Source organism: Vigna radiata, chromosome 7 (genome assembly GCF_000741045.1).
Source record: "Vigna radiata var. radiata cultivar VC1973A chromosome 7, Vradiata_ver6, whole genome shotgun sequence".
Taxonomy (NCBI): domain Eukaryota; kingdom Viridiplantae; phylum Streptophyta; class Magnoliopsida; order Fabales; family Fabaceae; genus Vigna; species Vigna radiata.
Genome location: NC_028357.1, coordinates 20,148,373 through 20,165,438, shown reverse-complemented (window position 1 = coordinate 20,165,438; position 17,066 = coordinate 20,148,373). Strand labels below are relative to the sequence as shown.

Sequence of the window (17,066 nt, the reverse complement as noted above, 5' to 3'; positions counted from 1 at the left end):
TATATACTATTCACAACAATTCTCCTTTTACACTTTTTACATTTATTTCTTTATTTTTTAACTCAACTCACATTACATACAATATGGATAACACTCAACGATAAAAACGGAATATTTTACTATATCATTTAAATATGGTTCAACTGCTTTCTTAGATGAAAACACTTTAAAATTAATTAAGCAAAAATTAAGGAATTAACACTATATTTTGCATATCAATAAACCGATGAAAAATAGGTTGACACTCAACACTCACATTCCAGAATGATCCATATAGCAAAAAATCTCATTTTCCATCTCACAGGGTGAAGTTGAATCACTTACAAGAAGGGAAACCTAACCTAGAGAGAGAAACACAATCTCAAAAATAAATTGAGTCTTACTAACAAATATTCGAAATATTCTATACCGGAGAGAAGTAAAAAGGTACATTTTTAATAAAAACAATTAGTTAAACGGAAAAACATGATAGAAATATATTAATAGTAATAATAATAATCTATAATTTATATTTGAATTTTTAATAAATACTTGAAGAGCATGTTTATCTTCCTGGAATAATTTTTGGATGCAATATCTCTTGGTCTTAATGGATCGTCATGCTATAACAGTTGAGCTAACCTGTGGGGTTATTTATTAAAAGGACTGCTATGAAAAATGGTACCAAGTCTAAATCATCAATGCACTCATCACTCGCGAGAGAGGTTTATTTAAATGAGAAAACAATATTTTATAAAAAGATAAATGAGTACATAATAATATTTTAAAAGGTGAAAAGTAATAGACATAAAAACGAAAATCCAAATTTCTATTTTGTTAATTAAAAATAGTGTTTAACAAGTGATAAATTTGTGATTTTTGTGTTTGACAGAAAAAGTAGGAAATGGCGATGACCGTTGGAAGAGTTAAACTCTGCTTGGGAAAATGTGTTTAGGAGCAAAATGAAACCAAACCAAAGCAAAGAGAAGATAAAGGCATAATAAAGCAATGGAAATGATTAGCATAGTAGCCTTTTAAGTTTCCTTCATCACCTACCAATTAAAGTGACATGATTCGATAATCTTCACATTAGTGTACACACCTATCTATTGCCTAATCATAACTCAGTTGTTAAGTTGACTTTATCCCACCTAGTCCCCACACAACTTTCTTTTATCCCTTTTTACTTTCTTCTCAAGTTTTTGTCATTACACTTTTGGATTTTTAGTTTTATTTATTAAAAATTTAAAATCAAATTATAATATATATATATATATATATATATATACAAAAGTGAAATACACATTTTATGTTATAAGCAGATTTCGTAGAAATTAAATTAAATTTAAAGTTATTTTTTAATATCATATCAGAATTAGGTTAAAATTTATTTTAATAAAATTTATGTCTGTTTTATTTGTTATTAATTAGTATTTAAAATTTACTTTTTAACATTATTTTTATTTTGGTTTTTTCATTTTTCACCAATTTGAATAAAATATTATTATCTTCCTTGATGGACAGAAACCTTAGGCCAAAAAAAACTAATTAGGACATATCAACTATTTCAAAATGCAAAACCTCACCAAAATGAAGCCCCTGACCGTGATGCTTCAGTCCTCCTGAGATGGACTTTCTTATACACATATTTGGGTCTCCTATACACTGTCCCAACATTGTTCTAAACAATGCTAACTTCGTTCATTACTTGGAGCTTCAAATTTAGAACATGTTTGGCCAAAATATTACTACTATCAGTATAACAGCTCTTGTTTTTTCTTTTCCTTTTGGGGCTTTCAACGAGTCAAAACTTTTTAGTTGCTATACGGATCAATATAAGGTAACGTACATTTAATATTACTGAATGTGATGAGAAATTTAATAGCTTAGTCCCAAAAATTGACCCCAGCCATTAAATATTGTTATCACTTATTATTATGGCTCGTTTATGCTATGAAGGGTCCAAAAGTTCAAACTTGTCTTCAATGTGGCATGTAACACCCTAGGCATTTACCTACACATGTAACCTTCGACCAGCTCAATTATAATATTAATGTCTCATTCAATCCAATTGATGTTAGCAATTAAAAAGGTAGAAAACAGTTCATGAGCCATAATATCAAGTGGAACTAAAAATCATAGGCATCAAGATCGACTAATTAATGTATTTTAGTTCTTCTACGCAAATTGAGAAAAATAGAAGACATAAAGAATTCTTAACAATATTGGAGTGGCATTTAAGAGAAAAAAAAAAAGGTATGTAAAAAAAAAACGAGGAATCTACGAGGCACTTGTAACGGCAGAAAAAAAGAACTGAAAAGGAAGCTGAAAAAAAAAAAAAGATAGGAAAGAATGCTTGCTGTTTAGGACAAAACAGCAAATCAAAGGACAACAACAAAGGTTATGGTTGAGTCTTAGTATTATTATTCTCAAATTGCAGTTCAATATTCTTTTTTTTTTTCTTTCAGAACTGAAAAGAAAAAGAATTGTGTGAGGAGAGAGAAAAATGGAATTTTTTTTAGAGTTTGTTGGAACCGTTGGATCACACTGGTTCTGATCTGTACTTTTGGGTGCTCAGAAGAAGCCATGAATGCTGTAGATCCGGGTGTCTGAGACAACATTCGTCGCATTGTAATTGGCATTTAAGCTCTATTTTTTTGTTTTTGTTTTTATTATTTTTTGTTTTTTAATCTTCGAATTCGCACTGTGTTTGAAGATATTTGACTTGGGAATTTGGTGAGCCATGTTTCGCAGTAAGCTCTGAACTTGACTTAATGGGTGCTCCAGCTTGAATTTTGCGGTTTAAATTGGCTACCCTTTTGGTCGGTGGTGGAACGGCGTAATTAGGATCTATTTCTGGCCAATGTTCTAGGGTTTCAGGTTGAGGGATATCTTCAGTATTAGCTTTGGATGCTTATTGCATATGAATGTTGAGGGGTTAGGCATTGCGTTTGGAATGGTACAGTTGTTTTAATACGCCAAATATAGTTTTGCTTGTTTTGGGATATGTGGTTGGTTGACTTAGTCACATTGGGTATGGTGCTAGTTTGTTGAGTGTTTAGAAGGAGTAACGAAGCCTGAGGAGATATACTTGGTGAACGAAAGTGGGTTTTTTTTTGCTGATATTGTTGTATGGAGATTGAATATGTGGTGAGTTTGAGCTATGTGTTAACAATAATCATTGTTTGTTGGTTAGGGTCTTGAAGGTTTTTGACTAGGGATTGTATGGAGAACTTGAGGTGACACTTCTTGGACATTGCATTGGGTAGGGGAGATGCCACCTTCTCCAGCATTTAGATGCTCTCCTGGTAGAGAGCCAAGATCAGACAGTCACAAGCGCGGGCGCAGTCTTGAAAGTGGATTGCACTTAAGAGAGAAAGATGATGATCTTGCTTTGTTCAGTGAAATGCAGTCCAGAGAAAAAGAGAGTTTTTTGCTTCAGCCATCAGATGACCTGGAAGACTCATTTTGTAATCTTCTTTACTCACTTCTTGATTGAGGAGAGGATGTATATATTTATCAGTTGCTTTATTTGGGTGATACTCATGCATTTCTCATCAGTTGCTTTATTTGGGTGATACTCATGCATTTCTCCCCCATTTTTTATATTAATTTGCAGCCCAGAAATTGAGATATTTTTCTGATATCAAGCTTGGGATATCCATTCCCGGTCGAGGAGAAACCAGTGAATTGCTTAATGTAGATGGTGACAAGAATGACTATGATTGGTTTGTAGTCTTTTCTGTTTTTTGAATCTTACTATGTTAAATGATGTGGTATGATCAAATTTTATATTTCAATTCCAAATTTTTGCAATTGTGTTTCTTTCACACTAATAGTTTGATGAATAATTCAAAACCCCTTTTTTCCGAAGGTTTAGAATTAGATGTGCATATTACTTTACTGATGCTGCATTTCTGTTTTATTCGTTTAAAGGTTGTTGACACCACCGGACACTCCACTGTTTCCTTCACTAGATGATGAACCAGCAGAAATAAATGTTGTGAGCAGAGGAAGGCCTAGGAGTAAACCCATTTCCATATCAAGATCATCTACGGTGTGCTTTCAAATCTGTTTTGTGCACGATTACCTCTTGAATTAAAATCCTAACATTTTCTTCTCTGTATGAAAAGTGTTTACTCACTATCCACCTTTTGTTGGACTCTTTCAGATGGAGAGAAGTTACAAAAGCAGTAGGGGTAGTGCAAGCCCTAATCGCTTAAGCTCATCTCCTCGATCTGGGAATAACACATTGCAATCCAGAGGAAGGTCTTCATTGACGCCAAATTCTAGCCCAACTCAAGTTATTAGACAGGCTACTCCAACAAGAAGACCATCTCCACCTCCAACAAAGCCTGCAACAACTGTTTCTAGGTCCTCTACTCCTACTCCTCGGCGAATCAGCACTGGCTCCGGTAGTCCTGCTGTCTCATCTGGGATTAGGGGAACTTCCCCTGTTAAAACAAGCCGTGGAAACTCCGCTTCACCAAAGATAAGAGCATGGCAAACTAATATTCCTGGTTTCTCTTCCGAAGCTCCTCCTAATCTCCGGACATCTTTGGCTGATCGGCCGGCATCATATGTGAGGGGTTCCTCCCCAGCATCCAGAAATAGTAGGGACTCTACTTCTAAATTAGGTAGGCAATCAATGTCTCCCACACCTTCCAGGAGCAGCAGTTATATTAATAGTCATGATCGAGATCAATTTAGTTCACGCAGCAAAGGTTCTGTCATATCTTCTGGTGATGATGATCTGGATTCTCTTCAGTCCATCCCTGTGGGTAGTCTAGACCGATTTGGTTCAAGAAGGGGTGGTTCATTTTCAAACAGCAAATCTCCCTCATTTTCCAAGAAGCCAGCCAGGATGGTGTCCCCAAGTTCTGCTCCTAAAAGATCTTTTGATTCTGCTCTCCGGCAAATGGTATTTTTTTTGCTTAATCTCGACTTACTTTCTCAATCATTTTATAGTTCGTTGAGTAATTTCAACTAAATAGGCTGTTTTTAATATGATATTCCTAAATTGTCTATATTAAAATGCTCGTTCGACAAAAAGATATGTTCAGTCAACTCTGCATATGCATGCACACAATTTTCCTCTTTCATTCACTTTCCTTTTTACATATGCTAATAAGTTAGAACATTCTTAAAAGGAACTTGGGTATTATGAGGTACTCTAGTCTCACATAAAGTAGTCCCCATTGCTTCAATACTTGTAAAAATCATAACAATTTAAATGGAATTTGGAGCGAGCCAACCATCTTCGATCTTTCGAGGCTACTAATGACCAAAACTTTGATACAATTTCAAGTATGTGTGTATTTTCCCTTATACTCAGGGACTGTTGGCTAGAATCCCCTGTTGCTACGCAATTCCCCAGGTCTTCCAGGGTTGTTAGTGTGGAATCAATTGGGATTTGGTTAGGTAGGATTGGATTGAGGTGAGCCCTGTCACCTGGATAGTACAATCGTATTTGATTTATTTATCTCTATAATCTTGGGTACAATGCTTTATTTGGTTCTTCTGGTGCATGTTTTCTTTCCTCTCTGTTTGTTATTAAGCTACACATTATAAGACTATTATTCAAGCAAATGACTTCAGCAAAGTCACCAACAACCTTGTTTTTTGTGCTGCATATAAAAAGTGCCATACGTGGATTATCATAACCAAGTTACACAGTTGCTGTTCTTAGTCACGAATTAGTTTTTGTTGTAAAGAGTTGTTCATTCATTCATGCTCCCCTCACCTTTTGACCTTATCTTTTCCCTTGTGTCTTTAAGAGTTGGTTGGGGAACTTGGGACCAAACTGCTTACTTTGTTTGTTAACCAACCTTGCTGTGCCAGGATAAAAAAAGTCCTCAGAACATGTTCAGGCCTCTCTTGTCAAGTGTGCCAAGTACAACCTTTTATGTTGGAAAAGCAAATTCTGCCCAACGATCCCTGGTATCTAGGAACTCCTCTGTCACAACAAGCAGCAATGCAAGCTCTGATCATGGTACAAGTTTTGCCCCAGATACTGAAGGGAGTGACCACAATCAAGAAGATGTGGCCAGTGAAAGTGAAAAGATAGTATATGCTGACATTCATGAAGAAGTATTTTCTTTTGATAAAATTGATGTATTAAATGCAAATATTGAGCATGAGATCAATGATGAATCAGTTGATGTCCTGCACAATAAAACTATAGGTCCTACTATTGGTTTAGGTCCCACTGAATCTGAAACTTTTGTTTATCATGGTATTGACAAAGAATTCAGTGAAAGTTTTGAAACTTCCCAGGCCATAGTTGCCATTTCTGAAACTGGTGCTTTTGAGAATACAGAAATCTGTTCTAATTGTGGTTGTCCTCTGGAGGCCACTGATCAAACTGAGAAGAATCTTAGACTATGTCAAGAATGCAGCAGGAAAACCACATTGTTGAGACATATCATCCCGGAGGCTACTTTGGCAGTTTCCAATGACAATTCAGTGAATTCCACAAGCATTCCTACAGAAGAAAAACCATCACATGAAACAGACCAACTAGCTGTTGAGTCTAGACTGTCTCAAGAGAATAATGTGGGTAACGTGAGGTTTCCCCTTGGAGAACCAGATGCAGAGGAAAATCAAACTTTTCCCAGTGAATATATTTGGGACCACTGGCAACAAAATCCTCTCTCATGTTCATTGGAGAGAAATGAGCAGATGTCTACTAATCAGCTAGCGGTGGACCAGTCAGGGGTTGATTACAAGAAGTCTGATAATCATTCCGGGGATCAGCAGTTGTCTCTTTCCAAAGACCGCTCAATTTTGAAAGTTGACCTCTTGGAAGGCACTGGCATCTCTGTACTACTGAAAAGGTCAAGCAGTAGCAAAGGACCTGTAATTCAGGGCAGGACTTTTACCGCCACAACACTATCTTATGATGACCTGTCCTTTGCAAGAAACAGCATTAACAGTATTAGAAGTTCAACGGGGCGTAGCAGCTATTCTACCTCATCATCTGTTGATTTCAGCTCAACAAGACATTCTGATTTTCGTGTCCAAAGGCAGTCAAGTGGCAGAAAATTGGATGTAGACTATGGATATGACGTTAGGATCAGGCCTCCAAGCCCTGGTTCATCTTTTTCTGGAACGTCAACCCATTCATACCATGGATTAGGTTTTACTAGGCAAGAAACTTCATCTGGCAATACTGAATGCAGCAACCTAGAGGAGATACCCCAATATGTGCGAGAAATGCAAGCTTCCGAAAATACAGTGACAGATGTGATTGATTCTTCTTCTATGAGTTCCATTGTTGTCAAGGAAGATAATCTTGAATACCACGATCGTAGTAGAACAGCTGATGCTTGTATCCCAGTATTAATAAGCCCGGCTACTGGTGTTCCGTCTGATCACAATTCAGTGGCATCATTTCCAAATCATGAAAACTGTATTTTAAGTAATAGAATTGAAGACCATCTGAATAATGTTGGCGGTGTGACCGACACATCAGTTCAGGATGCAGAGTCATCTTTTGATGAGAAAAAAGATATGGAGAACTCTAATGTTGATGGACTGGATGCTCTGGTAACTACCAGTACTTCTACAATTGAAGAATCAGAAATAGATGGGGAAAAGTGTTGTCAGAATGATACTGGGGTGGTGGATGATGATCCATCACTTGTATCAAAGTGCCCTGTTGATGATTTTCAGGAAAATTCTGTTTCAATTTCTTACGGTGATTGTCTTGCAGCTTCCGTTTCTGAGCTCAATGCCTCCGAGTACTCCCTTGGCATAGGTATGACGCTATTTGAGATTGGCAAACTTAAATTATTCTCGGGTCTCAAATGCAGTCGTGTATGTATATAGCTCATAGTTTGTCATATGTAAACTTTAGATAAATAAATTTCATGGTCTTGTTTTCTAACAGATAGAGTTAGTATATACTTTGGAAGGTTGTTTCTTGACATTTTTTTACTAATGATAATAATCTGAATTGATGTGCCTGATATGTTAGGAGTGGTTGTCTGCAGCAATTTAATAGCGCAGTTTCCAATTTGCCTGAAGATTTGTGTTTTGGATTAACTTTTGTGTTTTGGATTCAAAAGTGAAAATTTTTTATTACAAAGTGTAACAAATGCACTCCCCAAAATTTCCTATGCAACCCCGAGGTAATTTTTTTAATAAAAAAAAAATTCTATTTTATGCTTTCATAACCGCTGCTCTTGAGGAACTTGATAGCAGGAATGTTTCACGCAACTTATAGCGTGGGTGTATTCTGTAATATTTTTCTACGAGCTTTCTGAAATCTGAACAAATACTTCATTACTAGTTGGGGAGTACCAGAAAGTTTCTCAACGTACATGGTTTTTGGCGCTTGTAATCTAATTTATCTGCTGAACCTTTATTTTGGAGAAAATATTAGTACTCGGAAAATTTCTGACAGATTTCTAATGCTATTTCCCAGAAGGATCCACAGTTACGGTGGAGTGTCAAGACGGTGTTCACACCAGAAGCTTGACACTTGAAGAGGCAACAGATACTATACTTTTCTGCAGTTCTATCATCCATGATCTTGCATATAAAGCTGCAACGATTTCAATGGAAAAGGAACACTCAGAACCATTGGAAGGTTCTGAGCCGACAGTGACTATATTGGGGAAACCCAATTCCAATATAAAGGACACGCGCAGCCAGATTGCCCGCAAGCGTGCTATGAAACCTCAGAAGGCCAGGCCTAAGAAGGTAGAAACTGATGTAAAATCAGAATCCCCTTCCAAGACTGAGAATGATGAGAATACTGATGAGTCTTTGATACGAAATGTTGGGCTTCCTAACAAGGTAGACAGCATGAAGCCCCCTAATAAGCTTGAATCAAAGTGTAATTGCATCATAATGTGAGAGTTCATAGTTCAGATTGCCTTCTGATTTGTGCCAGCATTTCTTCTCTTTCTGTTGGCCTATATATATACACCAGAGCAGAGCTTAGCCAAATGCTACCCCGTTTGTGTTTAGGTTTATGGCTGTTTCGGATAGTAGCGAATTGCTATGTGGTGGTTCCAATATATTGTAAGATATGCCACTTTGTGTTTGACATAATTGTAAAGTTATTTTTTTCCCCTTCCTTTTTTCTTGGTAGGCCATTATTTTGAGGTGATTTGAGGATTGTGTTCCTCCAGATGCTCCATTCTTGTTATTTGATTTCCATCTCAAGTGATCCATGAAAGGACGTGTGAATTAGAACTCATTCATATTCCTTAAGATTGTGAAAAGCATACTGATTTCTTTTCTAGAAGTTTTTCCATGTCGGACAGAGCTGCAGTTAAATAGATTTAGATTTTATCTTCTAAACTATTATGCATTGAATTGCACAACATAACGGTTGAATTTTATATAATTAAAATTTGTAATAAATAAATATTTTAATCTGTGTAAATTATATTATTAGATAAATGTTTTTATATATGTAAGTTATATAGATTTTATTTACCGTGACTGCTTTAAACTGTCATATAAGATTATTTTTAATCATATTAACAACTTATTTGCATCAAATATGTATTGAAATTTAATTTAGATATAAACATAAAGAATAATAGATTGGAAGAGGTAAATGAATTATAGGAAAAGCAATGAAAAGGGGAGGATTTGAATAGTATTTTTATTTTTTTTACAAATTAATATTTAATAATTATTGCAATAGCGGTTAGATATTTGTGTTTTCAATAAAACATTTTAGGAAAATCTTTCAAATAAGGGAAATTATAACCCAAGTATTTATATACTAATTCATTCAATGTGAGTTATATCGAGTCTTTTTCAAGAACTCTTAAGAGGTTCTATTAATCTTATCTAAGATTATAAATGAGTACAAATTACTCATAGTACTATTATCAACCACTTATAGTTTTTGAGTATTATAATCAGTCCCGATTCCTTAAGTATTCCAATCACTCTTGGTTCCCCTAGTTAATCCTGACTAGTCTGAGTTTAATCACTCTTGGTATCCAAGTATTCTGACAACTCATAGTATACAAGTATTATGAACCACTTCTAGTTCCCCTAGTCAATCATGACTAGTATGTTTAACTCAATACAAGTGTTTTAATTCTCTTCACAATATACAAACACAATCAGTGTTTGATTACAAGTACAAATTTAAGTAACTCTCAAAACATAGGATCAATGCAATACAATACAATATGTGAACTTGTATAGTTTTTTTCTCTTAGATTGAAGAGCGTCAATTGATATAAGCTTTGAGATAGACTAGAGCTAGTATTCAATTATCTTTCTTGTATATGTTCTCTCTCTCCTTTTTCTCTCTTTTATTTCCACCTTCTTCAACTTCAATGTCTTCTCATCTGTGAAACTTCTTAATATAACCTTCTTCTGAGATGATCCTTGGACGTAAAGTTGACTTTAGATAGTCCTTTTCAGGTAACTGATCCGACTCGGGTTTACATTGCAAGGTGGCATTGCTTTATCAGGGCTTTCATTCATGAGTAGCTTTTACGGTCTTCCAAATCTAAAGACTTTGAAGAAATATTCTATGAATGTCTTCTTATCTCTCAATGTCTTTCTATCTTTTGTGCAACATTTCTAAATAAAGCTTATTGTTAATATTACCTGCACAAAAAATAAGAGCGAAGCATGCAAGCAAGGAAAGACTTTTTCGTACAGTCATTAATTGTTTTAAACATTGATGATCATATAACACGTTGCATTTTTAAAACACTTTAGCATATGTTAGCACCGTTTGATAATAACCTTGTTTGAAGGAAAAGCATTTGATATGTTGTACCTAGATGATATGATATTTTAAGCTCTTATTTCATAAGGTCGTCTAAGCTAAGGTATAGCGCTTAATAATGCTTAACAAAGCTTGACGTTCAAATGCTTTATTATTTTGTTCAAGAAGTATGGTGATTAGACACTCTGTTAGGAGTTTTATAGCGTTTGACGCTTTTTATGTCTTATGTCTTGGACACATTTGAGATATCAGATAATTATATATCTTTTTATGGTGTTTAACACATTATGCTGATATCTTAGATAATTTGTTTTGTCAGACGCTTAGTGGCTTACCACGTCTGTATATTGAATCTTAAGCATCAAAGTTCAACTTAGCGTTTACATGGATTATGTTTCTATTGTATCAAACACTACTTTCGTTTAGACAGAATTTACTTCAAGCATTGTATCCCCAAATAAATGTTTATCTTGTTCGATACATTGGATATATTTAATTTAATAGACACTTATTTCATTTAGAATTATCCTTTAGCATATGTCTACATTAGACATTATATCTTATAATCAATATTTCGTTGAGTGTTGTTTGTTAAACTTCAAAACATGAGTTGTTGAATTGTCTAGTCTCTCTAAACGATCTTCTCTTAACAGCAAATGATTAAAAATATCAAATATATAATAAAGTTAAAATGAGTTAAAATAAAAAAGAAAGATGTGTAGGATGTATCTTTAGTGTGTGTTGACTACACAGGTTGTGCATTTATAAAAAGAAAAAGATAAGTGTAAGTCTTAAGGATGGCAAAAATGTTTGCGCCAGCGGGTACCTGCGGATAAAATCCACGACAGGTAGTTGGTACCTACAAATATTTACTACTCGCGGGTTGTGGTATTTTAATATCGGCTTATAAATGGGTCGGGTGTGGGTATTATACTACCCAACCCGCGAGTACCCGTTACCCACAAAAAATAAAAGAAATAATTTAATTCATATTTAATTAATTTAATTTAATTTAATTTAAAATAAAAATTAATTTATATTTTATTAAATTAAATTTAATTAAAATTAAATTTTAATTTATATTTTATTTTATTTATATTAAATTTTGTATAATTTTTTGTAATTTTATTTATATATTTAAATTTTATTTAAATTTTATTTTAAAAATATATAAAATATTTTTTTTTTAATATTTGCGGGTATTTGGAGGTTTTAAAATATTCTTGGATATTTTGAAAACAGGTACCTGCACATGTAGGGGCTGCGGGTAGACGCTATCTATACCCGGCTTGACCCATTGTCATCCTTAATAAGTCCATAATATTTAAAGTTAATACATAATATTGAAATAACAATATATAATAATAACTTAATCATTTTTAACATTCTCCATCAAGTTGATACATATAAATCATATCTACGAAGTTTGTTACAAATATAATTAATTTAAGGTCCTCGTAAAGACTTTGTCAAAATATATGCTAATAAATCACTTAAATTAATAAACTTAGTCTTGATATCTCTATATATGTTTTTTTCTTGAATAAAATGATAATCAACCTCAATATATTTGATCCTTTCGTGAAAGACAAGATTAAAGCTAATTTTGAAAAAAACATGATTGCACATAGAAGTGTCATTTGAGTGACGTCTCTGATAACGGTTGAAAATACCGTTATTTTATACTTAACTTTGATACTAAAAACACCCTTTGTGATTTAGAAATTAACTTGATATCAGGCTTTTGCTTTAGTTATGAGAATAAGAGAGTTAAAGGTGGAATTATTGGTTTTATGCTTGGTTTTCCTTGTTTTAACAGGAATTAGGATGATTTGGAAGAAGAGTTGAAGTAGCAATGAGCTGGAACTCAAAAAAGCTGGAAAAGTATCAGAAAGAGGAATCGCAAGTTGTTAAGACTCTGGTAAGTGCACCGAATCGTATCAAGTAATAATAAGTGGTAAGACCAAGTATCGTTTCCCTAGAGACTCATAGGCCTAGACTTTCATGTGATTTCTTGATTATTTAAGACTTGAGAAAACGAAAATTAAGGTTTTTATATGCAAGACAAAAAATAAACATGCAAAGGAATGAAAGAATGATTTTTGAAAGTGTTGAACTATTTTGATGATAGGTGGGAAGGTTAAGTTTTGTCTTGTTTGCTTGAGGACAAACAAAGTTCTAAGCTTGGGGTTGTAATAACTGTCTAAAAACCGTTATTTTTACACTTAAATTTGATATCAAATCACACCCTTTATGCCTTAGAATGAGCTTAGAATCATGAAAAACACTTAGTTTGTTCATAAGAGAGTCAAAAGTGGTTTTTAGAGATATTATGCTTGTTTTACATTGTTTTGATAGGATTTGATGAGAACTGAAGGATGAAAGTGAAGAAGGGTGGACTTAGACTCAAGAAAGGATGAGAAAAGAAGCAAAAAGAAGAGTGAGGTCGACCGCTCAGCGCCAATTCCAGCGCTGAGCGCCAGCTTCGAGGAAGGCATCGTTTTTCGCTTGAGCGACGACGCTGAGCGTCCTGCGACTTTGAGGGCCAGCGCTGAGCGTCAGTTTCCACCGCTGAGCGTCCTGCGATTAGAGAGTCCACCACTGAGCGGTCAACTGGGCGCTGAGCGCCTAAATGATGGGCCTGGGCCGAAATTCTGTTACTTTTCTGTGTTATAAATAGCCCTAGTGCAACCTTCAGAGTAATCTTTTGGCAGAGGAAGACGTCCAAAGAACTTCTACACTCCTTGGAGGCGGTTTCTTGGATGCTTAGGCTCCAATTTATCAAATCTAGGGTTTACTCTTTCATCTTTTCCATTAATTCCGTCTAGTTTCACCATGTCTATGGTGAACTAAACCCTTTATTGTTGGGGAACAATGTAGTCCTTTTGAAATTCTCTTGTATCAAACTTCTTATTATATTCACATGCTCTTATTATCAATTGTTTGGGTTTTCTTTTCTGTGCTTTAATGCTTGCATCGTTTAACTGATTCAGTGGTATGATATTTGATTTTGTTGATACGGGAACGTATCGGGAAATCTAGAACTGATTAGGATTCTCTTGATAATGAAATTCTGCCTAGAGATAGGGGTAGGACGATCAATTGCTTTTAAGCTTCTGTACTATAATGCGTTGGTAATTATTAGGGAGACTAGAGATGGTAAACTAGTAATTGGTAATAGGTTGTTTTCACCGAGAGATCGGGTTTAGAGTAAAATAGAGAGTTGCATGACATTGATAATAAGGCAAATTTAATAAGAATAATAGATATAAGAGGGTAGATAAAGATGAAATTGTAAACCCCCTCCATTCATTCATATTTCTTATTTTCCAATTGATTCAAATTTGCATTTGCATGTTTAAATTCGGTTTTTGCATTAACACTACAACTTACTCTTCTTTTAAATCTTATGCAATCAATTTACATGAAAGATAAGGCCTAAGAGTCCTTTGGGAGAACGATACTCGGTCTTACCATTTATATTACTTGATAACGATTTTGTACACTTGCCAAGGGCTTAACACTCCTTGGCCTCAGCTTCTTGGCCTCCTCGGCCTCAGCTTCCTGGCCTCCTCTGCCTCGGCTTTTTGCATCAACGACCTCAACCTCTCAGCCTCCAAAGGCCCAATCTCGTCCTTCAACGGTCTCAGCTTCTCGGCCTTCAACGACCTCAACCTCTCGACCTCTAAAGGCCCAATCTCGGCCTTCAACAACCTTAGCATCTCGGCCTCCAACGGCCTCAACCTCTTGGCCTCCAAAGGCCCTATCTCGGCCTTCAACGGCCTCAGCTTCTCGGCCTTCAACGACTTCAACCTCTTATCCTCCAAAGGCTCAATCTCGGCCTTCAACGACCTCAACTCATCGGCCTCTTCGGCCTCAAATTCTTGGCCTCCTCGGCCTCAACTTCTCGGCCTTCAATGGTTTCAGCTTCTCAGCCGCCAAAAGGCCTTATCTCGGCCTCCAATGACCTCAACCGTTCGGCCTTTCCTTGGCCTCAACTACTTGACCATTCAACCTTTTCTATTCATCATGTGGCCTCGAAGATATTCGACCCTCGAGCCTCGATTGCTCGGCTTCCTTGGCATCACAAACACTTGGCCAAATCTCGACTCAATTGTTCAACCTAGATTGACCGTCCTCAAAGGAATCCCTCCTGAAAATACCCAAGGATGGTGACCGCAGGTCTCCACGACACGGTTAAGCTGACTTAGAAGCCTATCCATCTTGGTTGACAAAAACCAAAACCAATCGGAGGACCCATCTTTATCAGACATTGTTCAAAACCCTTCGCATCATTGACATCATGCTCGGGCTTGGGGGGCTGATGTACTGTACGGTACCCTGGGTACTGTATGGTCTCCTACGCAGAGCCAGAACATCAGGCCATTCCAGCCTGGTCAACCGTCTAAGCCAACCATCAAGCCAACCAACCATCAACCGTATGGTACCTGGGTATCCTGGCCAACCAACCAAACCAACTAACTATCAGGCTAACCAACCATCGGTCGTACGGTACCTTGGGTACCCTGGCCAACCAACCAAACCAACTAACTATCAGGCCAACCAACCATCGGTCGTACGGTACCTAGGGTACCCTGGCCGACCAACCAAAGCAATCAACCATCAGGCCAACCAGTTTGGCCGAGCACATGGTTTGGTTATTAACGATAATAGCTCATTGAAACCCCTAATGGAGATTAAGCCATGATTGGGCTGTCATCAGGCCCACGAAAGGTAAAAGCCCATTACAATTGGTATAAATAAAGGTCTCATGTACGATTTCTGCAGAGATTGCATGATACATGCTCTACTTGCCATAATAATTGTTCAGTCACTTTACTGACTTAAGCGTTGGAGTGCCTTTGGCAGGTACCCGCTCGCCCGACTTTGAGAACGCGGAGGGAGAAAGAACAACTTGGAGTACGAGGAAGAAGCAGGTAACCATTTGGCCTCAACGCCCATTCCTCACTAGCCCGTCTGGTCTCTACCAGTCAAGTCTTCACAAGTCATGCCATCTCCATCAGTTCGGAGTCTTCACACGTTGTTCGGTCTTCGGCACAACCTTACACCCAAAACAACGATGTATAGCCTGAAGACCATTCAAAATTGTCGAAGAAAGACCACACGTAATATCCCTTCACATATGCTCTATTCCTATAATAATGAAATGAATATAAATTAAAAAAGATGAATCAGGATCCCATAGTTTAAATTGCAAAAATATTATATATACATTTTAATTATAAAAGTATTTTAAACCAAATAAACATAATATAATCTAAATGCAAAATGCAATCTTGTATGGTCATCCATAAATATCAATTATTAATACTTTCAGTACATACTTATCTACAACATACCGAGTAAACTCATATGATATTATTCACTACTTACTCAACCTGTTCTTATGTCCTAATTTATTACTTTAATGATATGATGCTTTATTACCTTAAAATTTAGGATTTAAGAGAATGACCAAATCAAAAGTTTTCAGATCAAATATGTAGTTTTATTTATGAATAATAAAATTTATGGTACACATTAGACATAAGACAAACAAGAGATCCATGATTGCTATAATGTTTCAAAAATTAAATTATATTTGAAACTTAAACAAGAGACAAAAACATTATAATTGATATCAAATGCATGGATCTCATAAATGCATTTTACTAGTTGACAAGACTCTTCATCAACATTTCCTACAAAGTATGTTTCATTGAGATCACCTAAATAACAAAACTATTCAATAATCAATGTATGAACTTCATGCAAAATTGTGAAACATATATATGTTAACCAACTTAACATGGACACCTTTATAGTACACAATGACATCAATATTTACAATGTCACCATCCTCAAGCTTCCTGCACAGTGACTATATTATAAAGAGAATCTCTAAAGTTTAATCTTATTATCCCTCAGTGAGTTAGTGGCACTTACATTAATATAGTGTCAAGTACCAAGGAAGCACCAATCAGGAAAGTTAGTTTACAATAATTACAGCCACGAGAAAAACTGAATACTGGCAACAAAGAAAAACCATAATATAGATAGATTAGAAAGGGAACAGAACACCTACCTTGCATCAAGAATTCCATGGTATATTACTTCATTAACTGACCTATTAGATAGTGCAAATTTAACTCTTAAATTATACCTAGACAATATGAGAAAAATATAACATTACAGAAGAAAAGTACCTACGTGCAACAAGATTTAGGAAAGAAAAAGTAATTAAGAGGTGATGGATATCCTCTTGCAAAGGTAAAAAGTAAAAAAGAAAATGTCATCAACAATCACTATCTATAATGAACAAAACACAAACACGTCAAGAAACTCAAGGCACCATTAGGAAACAAAATAATAA

At 35.6% G+C, this 17,066-nt stretch overlaps 1 protein-coding gene across 13 annotated transcripts; it reads left to right on the top strand.

Moving 5' to 3' along the window:
• The first annotated feature begins 2,248 nt into the window (after positions 1–2,248).
• Positions 2,249–9,201, top strand: LOC106766707. 13 transcript variants are annotated; one of them, XM_022783238.1, is made up of 9 exons: positions 2,249–2,379; positions 2,448–2,610; positions 2,696–2,732; positions 3,176–3,449; positions 3,599–3,707; positions 3,916–4,036; positions 4,151–4,900; positions 5,821–7,738; positions 8,408–9,201. In XM_022783238.1, exons 4-9 carry the CDS (start codon positions 3,254–3,256, stop codon positions 8,839–8,841), a joined length of 3,528 nt encoding a protein of 1,175 aa, XP_022638959.1. In that variant the 5' UTR covers positions 2,249–2,379; positions 2,448–2,610; positions 2,696–2,732; positions 3,176–3,253; the 3' UTR covers positions 8,842–9,201. The 13 variants fall into 13 exon arrangements, with proteins under 13 accessions (XP_022638959.1, XP_022638960.1, XP_014506919.1 ...); XM_022783239.1 differs by lacking the exon at positions 2,696–2,732 and having other exon boundaries at positions 3,186–3,449; XM_014651433.2 differs by lacking the exon at positions 2,696–2,732.
• The last annotated feature ends 7,865 nt before the right edge of the window (positions 9,202–17,066 follow it).

Excerpts from the sequence above, each read along its gene's own strand:
- LOC106766707 (XM_014651436.2), top strand. The coding sequence starts at position 3,254 with ATGCCACCTTCTCCAGCATTTAGATGCTCTCCTGGTAGAGAGCCAAGA. Across the intron at positions 3,708-3,915 it reads GACAAGAATGACTATGATTG|GTTGTTGACACCACCGGACA; the intron begins GTTTGTAGTCTT and ends ATTCGTTTAAAG. Across the intron at positions 4,901-5,820 it reads ATTCTGCTCTCCGGCAAATG|GATAAAAAAAGTCCTCAGAA; the intron begins GTATTTTTTTTG and ends TTGCTGTGCCAG.